General features: G+C 30.0%; 1 protein-coding gene across 1 annotated transcript in view; it reads right to left on the bottom strand.

The window, feature by feature from the left end:
- LOC119674230 (tyrosine decarboxylase-like) overlaps positions 1 to 9,189 on the bottom strand; it is a 14,064-nt gene extending 4,875 nt beyond the window's left edge. Inside the window, exons 1-7 of the mRNA XM_038085355.1 lie at positions 9,031 to 9,189; positions 6,966 to 7,202; positions 6,829 to 6,899; positions 6,528 to 6,764; positions 6,272 to 6,469; positions 5,898 to 6,112; positions 5,529 to 5,655 (exon numbers count right to left, since the gene is read on the bottom strand). Coding sequence (XP_037941283.1) covers positions 5,529 to 5,655; positions 5,898 to 6,112; positions 6,272 to 6,469; positions 6,528 to 6,764; positions 6,829 to 6,899; positions 6,966 to 7,202; positions 9,031 to 9,160 — 1,215 coding nt within the window. The 5' untranslated portion in view covers positions 9,161 to 9,189. The remainder of the gene's footprint in view (positions 1 to 5,528; positions 5,656 to 5,897; positions 6,113 to 6,271; positions 6,470 to 6,527; positions 6,765 to 6,828; positions 6,900 to 6,965; positions 7,203 to 9,030) is intronic.

Here is a 9,189-nt window from a genome sequence, read left to right as displayed (position 1 = left end):
GGGTTCAGAAAAACACTGTGCTGTGCACAAAAATGCAAAACACCACGCACAAATGTTGTGCGATTCTAAAATTTCACACCACAAATGTGGTGTGCGAAAATTTTTGTGCACATCTTAAGTGCACATCTTGTGTGCACAAACGAAACGCACATTTCACACGAGTGTGGTGGAGTGAAATAAAACTCGCACACGCATTCGGTGTTTGTGCCGAAGTTATTTCGCACAGCACATTGTGTGTGCGGCAGCCAACATGCCCTCGCACACAACGTGTGCAGAAAAGAATACGAGAAGCACATTTTGTGTGCAGGCTCGAAAATAAAAATGCACCCAAATGTGCGGAGACGAAATGTCTACTGCACGTTTGTGTGAAATGATGATTTAAAAGCGCACAATATTATGACAAATATCGCAGCAAAATAGTACGGAAAACTGATTTGTATTAATTTTGGTCTTAATGCGAAATATTTTATTGAAGAAATAATTTTGTATTTATATTTTAATTTTGAATTTATTATTAGATTTACATTTATTGCTTATATTACTTATTTTTTTAAGGTTTATTAATTTAAAATATGGGAATAAAGTTAATTTCACAATGTACTTGAAAACTTTGTTATATTAAATAGGTACATGAATTTAATAGAGAAAGAGTATTTGTTTCGAAATGTTATAAGTAAAGAGGATCGGTTCTACGGATCGTACTTTGAAAAAATTAAATATATCAATTTTGGACTACTTCATAAAATTTTATTTAATAGTAAGTTGTACACTAAGATTCGTTAGTAAAGTTATAAAAAGCAAATTAAATATTTTTTACAACAACATGAATTAATTTTGTTATTAGATTTCAATTAATTTTTTATCTTTAATTACAGCTTAAATTTAACAAAGTTATTGAAATAATTTTATAATTTAATATCTTAATTTCTTATTATAAAATATATAATTTTTATTACAACTTTTTTTGAAATAAATTTTCATTTAATCTTATTAATAACATTGCTGAAATATTTTTTTCACTTAAATTATATCTCTGCTTACTTATCACAGTAGAAAGGGCGCTAAAATCCTGCTACCTGTTCAAGAAAATATTTTCTTAATCTTTCGCGTTTTTTAATGAATGTTAGATACTCTACCTATGTGAATACATATTTCTGGAGAAGAAAAATATCTATTTGTGGCCCTCCCGTATTATCTTTTTTAAACTGTTGCAAAATTTATTAAACAAATACACCAATACCAATACCTGCTACCTGTTCAAAAAAAATATTTTCCTAATCTTTCATATTTTTTGGGCATAAAAAAATCTTCCTAAAATATGTTTTTATTTTTTTTAAACTGGTGCAAAACTTTCCAAACAAATACTTTAAGTTCACTTACTATATTTGCATTTAAAAATGCACAAAGTAATATACAAAAAACTAATATTTTAAGTTAAAATACAAATAAGGTTACGACAGTTATAATTTTTAGTTTACATTAATTAACAAAAATAATTATTTTAAATATTTGTTAATTTATGCAATTTTTAACATAAATTACGATCCCAACGAACGCAAATATCAATTTTTTTCAAAATTTGCAACAAAATAATATTTTCTATTTCAAACAAAATTGTGAAGTTCCTGTAATTTTTTCCACCCTTGGGTGCAAGCGCAAAATCGCACATTTGTGCACGTTTGTGCATCGCACATTTGTGCACGTTTGTGCATCGCACATTTGTGCACGTTTGTGCAGTCGCACATTTGTGCACATTTGTGCAAACGTAATATGAGCAGCACACTCGTGTGCAAAGAGAATTTTTTGTCGCACAGTGCGGTGCGAGCATAAAATTTTCTCGCACATCTGATTGTGCACATTTTTAAAAATCAGTCACACAGCACAAATGTGTGTGCACGAATCTGTGTGCACAATCATCGCTTTGTGCGATGTGAAATTTAAAATCGCACAACAAATTTGAGTGCGTGCATTTTTTTTCTTAACACCACAAATGTGCGTGTGCATATTTTAAAAATAATTTCCACTCGCACAGTGCAGTGTGCGATTTTGTGCACCACATTCCGAACTCTGAAATACAGTAACATGAATAAGCAGATGTCAATTTATTTTTATTTTGCAGAAAAAATATAAAAAATATAAGAGTCAACAATTGATTTTTCTATTTATGCATTAGAAGTATATTTAGAATGATGTATATTCCTATCTTAGAATTCATATTGTAAATGCTTTCCAAAACGAATTGCCCATAAACAAATATTCAACTATATATGAAGCCGAATTATTTGCCATCGAACCTGAAAAGAGAGAAAACTAGAGCAACAATCTAGTTAATATCTACTAGTGACTTTATATTCTATCAAAGTTTATTCAGAAATATTGGACAACGCTTCTCAATAAATTTGGACAAACCAACTGTATTATTTTGTGATAGAGCCTGGTTCGTAAAAGACTGGAAATAATTACAGAGCTAGGTATCTTCTCAAATAAGAAGGCTAAGAAGGCTAGTTAGTGGACACATAATGTATCAACGCTGGAAATACTCCCAATTTTATAACTACTACATATAAAATTCTGTAATGACTGGGAATACTCTAGAGGGTTAAGTAGAGAGGATAAGTAGAAAGAATATCAGATTATCTCATCGGTTTTCTGACAAAGTACTTTAGGTTGGGGTACTATATCAACAAAATGGGGGTATCAGAAACCAGTACTTTTGTAAAATAAATACTGAAACGTCTGAGCACATTCTCTGTGAATGCTTTTACTCGTATGTGGGGCAGACTAATTGCTATTTTGAATATTTGGAACAATAAAAACTGGTTAATGCTCAAGTTCATTAATGGTCTAATAATTGGTTAAAACTGTTAAGGTTAATATAATAGACCGTAATAGAACAATATACTCTATTTTTTTTAGTAAAAATGTATGCAAACGTAATATTTTAAAACAAACATTTTTTTTTTCAAAGGAATAAGTTCGTTTTTAATTATCTAAACTTTTTTCTGAGAATAAAATTTAACATTTTTCGGAATAACTTAACTTTTACGTTTCTCTGAATTGAGAAAAGAATACCCGAAATTGATTTACATTATTGCTTTTGAATGGTTTCAAAGTAGTTTAGAGTTGGTAGCATTCGACCTTGAGAGAGGTACTGAAACTCGTGCTTCAGTTCTATATAATATAGCTAAAACTAATTTGTTTTTTTTTTTTTAATAATTTCTCAGTGTGAAATAATTCCTAAAGATATAACTGAAGATTCATATATTTTGCAATATTTTGCATAGTAATCAGTGAGTCTGTGTCAACAATGACTTTTAAGTGTCCCAGTAGTACAATAAATCTAAAAAATGTTTAATAAAAAATTATTATTATTTATTTGTGTATGTATAAACATATAAAATATCTGTGTATATGCAGTATTTACAAAATTTAAGTTCACTAGTGTATGAATACCAGTACTTTAAGTAGCTGTGAACATATCACTCAAGTCAAGTGGACATATGTTAACAAAAAATAAAAATACTTATTTTTTGCATAAATAAAAATATATTTTTTAATACTGCAAAATGAAAAAGTCAAATCATAATTTGACAAAAAAAAAAAAATAAAAAAAGTTAACAAATAAATAAAAATAAGAAAACAAATCAATCAACCATTTCAAGTAAACACTTAAATCTCACCATACGAAAGACTCGGAAGGCTCAACTTCATATGAGTTTAATTTGCTGTGTATTTTTTAATATTGACTTGTTAAACTAAGGAAAGGTTCATGGATCTGATCGTACAACTAATTTAAATAATAGTAAATGCGTATGCATTGCCTACAATTTCCAACTTTATAGATAATTAAAGTTTATGACAATAACTTTGAAATGAAAGGAATATTACTGAGAGAATACCAAAATGTTTGTACAGAGAATTTTGGTTCGTCTTGGATTTTAAAAATTTTACCATTGAAATGTCGATATGTGTAATGTGAATTTCATATAAAAGAATTTATTGAATGTAGATTAGGACGAGAATAAATATCCTCTTTCAATAATATAGCAATTTTTTGCCTAAAAAATGAATTATTATAAGCTAAAATTCCATCATGTGTTTCTGGTGATCAAATATATTTAGAATCTTAAACAGTAATATAAAATAAAATTATTTTAACAACCCAGATGTAAGACATCCATATCAGCAACAAAACAACTTCAAATTTTTCAAAATGTCACACTTCGCAGAATAATGAGACCCTGAAGAGTTTTAACAAATTTCAATACACAAGAGATAGAATAGTTAAACTCTTTCATGAGAAAACATATCAATCAGTAAACACTTAAATTTCAACATTTGAAAGATTCGTACTAAAGAATTTTGTTCATGTTAACTCTTTTTCGAGTTAGTCAATCTGGGTACATTTACTCTTTAATAGCTGGGGGGTTTCTGCAGAGTTCCACCCTTCTGATTGACTAATTTATATATGGCTCAAAAAAATTCGTGATTATTCGTTGGTTGATCTAAGATCTGTTAGAGATTATTCTGATATTAGATGGTGCTAAGTAGGGCAGCCTGTCGGTTTTCACGAATAGCTTCCGGGCTTTGTATGAGATACGACTAAATTGTTTAAGAAAACAATCTCAAGGTGACACTGAAGCAACAGAATACTTATAAGAGAAATATTAATATAATACCTCAATACATAAAAAGAAGTAAGATTTCTATATGTAGATGTAGACACACTAACGTTAACATACCGTCATATGCAGTTCAAGTATAGTAATTTTTTTTTTAACTTTTGAAGTTAATTTTACTGCTTCAGATATACTATTTTAAATGTATTTCACTGCTTAGTAGGTTATAGGTAGGTCGAGATGATTAGCAAAATGTGAAATATGTGCATCAATCTGACCTTACAGTAAGATTCAATACTCGGAACTCATTTACAGAGACTATGTTAATGCTTCTGGGTTAACTACAATTTTTTAAGTCTACTGGTATATCGGAACTTTTACAGAAAAACTACACATTCCTTTTAACAATGATTATAGCAGTTGTGAAAATTTATATAAAAAAGAAACGAATATGTGATTGCCCACTTATGGTTTCCAGCAGGAGCAGTCTTTAAGGATTGATTATCTGTAAGCACAAAAACCTGTTCAACTACATAAGCTTTATACGAGGGTTGTAGTGTTGTTCGTCAAGGTTTCTTGCGATAAATTTGGTTTTAGAACGACGACTTATCGCTACTTATAGAAAGCGGTGAAAAGTATCTGCTCACCAAATAATTTCAAATCAACTCTATTGATTTTAGATGTTTGCAATATATTAAGCTATCTTTCACTATTCTCTCTTATTAGGATATTTGCATTCCTTTTTTTTCAATTCAAGTGTATTAACCTCTTAAAAAATTTTGGAAAAACATGCATCCCACGATTAATCAATTAATTTTTATAATTTGTTGCTCGCATTTTGCCGAATTCGTTTTTATTTTGAATTGTAAGAATAATTTGAATGTAAACAATATTTTGAAAAGTTTTTACCTTGACTTCATTACAAATCTCAAATCGTTTATCTTTAAGCACATGCTGCTCAAAACGTTTGGCCAGTTCGATATGATGTCTTATGTAGCTTTGTAATCCGGAAATACCATATGAGCGTAAGACAAACCTTAAAAGATATTAAGTTTTTTATAATGAGTTTTTTTAATATTTTTTAAAATAAAACTTAAGTGTTATTTTTAAATTTAAGATGCTTTTTGTTCACACTTCATAAATAACTATTAGTATTTTTTTGCTAATTATAATTATCGTTACTTGTATCTCAATCATTACTGTGGCTTATATTGTCTCTATTGTGCTCCAAGTGTCAAAACACAAACATACGCTTACATACGTTACTATATAACGTACCATAACTTTAATGAACGAAAACGCCGACTGAGTGGAACTCCCCAGTGACGGTAGTCAATAGCTGTTTCCGAATAACCATGTTTCAGATACAATGGATCCACAACCAAAGCTGATGTCAAGCGGATTCTGTCGCGCACCCACAAAGTCGAGCAATCGAAATTTGTTAACAGCCATTTATTGGAGTTTGTATTGAATGAATCAGCATATTCGATGCCCTGTTACGAGTTCACAGCAAAGTTGAACAGAAAGAAAGTTAAAACTTTTTATTATTTTTTTTGCATTTGTTTTTACGTAATTATTTTCAATTTTTTTTTGTTTTTTATACGGTAATTTAATTGTGCTTCACAATTTAAAGGTATATGACCTAGACTTACCTTAAGTAACGGCTTCAGCTCCGGGCAAATAAAAGCATTACCTGCATAAGCTCCATCTACATGCAACCAAACACAGGGAAATTTTTGTATTTCCTTTCCAATCTCTGGCAAATTATCAAAAGCGCATGAACCTGTTGTACCCAATGTTGTAGAAACATAAAAAGGTACTAAACCCTGGAGTTCATCTTCTTCCATAGCCTTTCAATAATCAAAGCAATAATTCTAAAAACTTTTTCTATAAATTCAATTGTTTTACTTCTGCTAAAACGTGTCCTCTAAGGCTAGCATTTTCATCGGGTTCCAAAATTCGCAGTTTAACAAAACATATCATAGCAGCCTTTTCAACACAACTATGTGCTTCCTTAGAACAGTATGCCATTAATTTAGATAGCAGATGACCCTCTTCTACAAATGGATGCTGCGATTTCAAACGTTTTAGTGCTTGAGCACGTGCCGCTAACATTGTTACTAGTATACATTCAGAAGCTGAGGTCTTTGAAAATAAATATGAGAGTGAAACAATCAATACAGATTGTAGTTAGGTTGTGGAATAGTACCTGTATCACTCCACCACCTGTGCTACCTTCTTTCAAAGCTAAAAAATGATCAGGCAAACCGATTGCTTTGCCTTAGATATAACAGACATATTTTTAACATATTCAATATTTATGTATTAAGTAAATATTTTGCTTACCTAACCAATCAAGTACAATTGTTTCGAGCTCTGTACAAGCAGGACTTGCAGCCCATGAAAATCCAATACAACCAATACCATCACTAAGCATATCACCTAAAATAGATGGAAATGAATTTCCCGAGGGAAAATATGCATGAAATCGTGGATGTTGCCAATGTGTAACACCAGGCATTATTTTATCCTCAACATCAGCCATGATTTTATCCCAACATTCTGGATTTTTTGGAGCCTCCGCTTTAAGTAATAATATTAAAACATATTTCTTTTTAATATTACGATGGTTACATTAATATTATGAGTTTAAAACATAAATTGTATATATTTTTGAAAGACATCATATACAATGTGAGATTAAAAACAAACTATAATTTTTAACTTTTAAAAACAGTATTTATTTATTGATCAATTACTATATTTTCTCCAGTATATGTAGACTCCTTTTCGATTTTATGTACTTAAGCCACCGCAGTTTCTAGTTTAGGTTTTGTCTTGAGTTTGTTCTAAAAGTGTGTTCGCTCATATATAGTTGAAATATGTTGTCTTTTGGGAATAGATTGGTTGGGGTATTACAGTGATTATGATAAATCAGCATAAGCGGTTGACTAAGAAAACATTTTTCGAAACAAATTCATATCCAAAACAATTTAAAAAATCGCTTCCTACATAAGATTTTTGCAGCAAACTCTCTAATGGCAATTCTTATAGTTCAAATATACCTATATTGGTTAAAATGTTTTCTATATTTTTCTATTAGGTGGACCCAAACTTGCTTTATGTTCAGTTTTTTGTTAACCCTTCTGATGCATTTGTATTACTTCCTAAATCGTGGTTGGAATATTCTAACTTTTTAATCACACCAGATTCATTTACATTAAGACTGAAAAGTTTTCGGAAATTCTCATTTAAAATTCGCGCGCTGTATATTTTTCGATATTTTAAGTTTATGTAGTTTGGCAGCACTGTCCTTAATTACTATGCCAAAAATGAGCTCGATCTGTCAGACAGTTCGTTTACGGCAGCTGTTGAAACCAGTTCACCTCAGTAGTGCGTTGCGAAATGTCTTCGACGGTCGTACGACCGTCCTGGAAGGCTTTGTACCACTCATAAACTTGAGTTTTCGATAAAACTGATTCCCCATAAGCCTTTTGTAGCATTCGCAACGATTCTGCACACGAAATTTCGTTCGAAACACAAAATTTGATGCAAACTCTTTGTTCAATATTTTTTTCCATTGTTTTTTTCGCAACGCCCTACTGAGGTGAACTGGTTTCAACAGCTGCCGTAAACGAACTGTCTGACAGATCGCGCTCATTTTTGGCATAGTAATTAAGGACAGTGCTGCCAAACTACATAAACTTAAAATATCGGAAAATATACAGCGCGCGAATTTTAAATGAGAATTTCCGAAAGCTTTTCGGTCTTAATGTATTAGGGTAAATAATAATATATATTACATATAACTTTTGAGAAACTGTTTACTAATATGCTGTAGATTTAAATGGTTTGGGGAAATAACTAAAAATCAATATATGATTATGATTAATTTTGATTCACATAAAGAAATTACATATATTAAAAATTAGTTATGTTGAAAATTTCCAAGTCGTGTTTTAAAAAAATTTATTTATCTTAGCGAAATACATTAGTATATATCGTATGTGATAAAGAAAATAAAGACTTGGCTTTAAGAAGCTATCGTACTCGAAACTGTAGTTTCTTAAGGATGACGTGGTTTATTTTCATAGTACCATATTTTTAATACTTCTTTTAGATAAAAAGACCTAATCTAATCGATGTATATTATTACACCGATGTAAATGTAAAACAATATTTAATTTTTTGAACTTTTTAAAAAGAATTCTTAATTGATTATTTTATGTATAATTTTACTTTTACTATATTACTTCGCATATTATAACTAAAAATGGTCATATTTAATTTATGTGTTTCCTTTGATTGTTATGTGAAAGTATTTCCTTCTTAATGATTCAATAATTTCAAACTAAAGTTTATAGTTATCAATTTAATATAAAAATCCAAATTTAAATTTCCTATTACTTACTTGGTAATAAATGTCTTAAATATCCTGGTTCAACACTTGGAGTAACCCGTCTATCCTCTAAGGTATCTAAGTATTTGCAGATGTATTCAACCATTTCGGTTCCGCGTTTTCGAAATTCCTCGCTATTCATTTCGATGATATATAATTAAGATGTTCCGT

Source organism: Teleopsis dalmanni, chromosome 2 (genome assembly GCF_002237135.1).
Source record: "Teleopsis dalmanni isolate 2A chromosome 2, ASM223713v2, whole genome shotgun sequence".
NCBI lineage: Eukaryota > Metazoa > Arthropoda > Insecta > Diptera > Diopsidae > Teleopsis > Teleopsis dalmanni.
The sequence above is the reverse complement of the archived record's forward strand: the minus strand, read 5'-3'. Positions and strand labels throughout refer to the sequence as shown.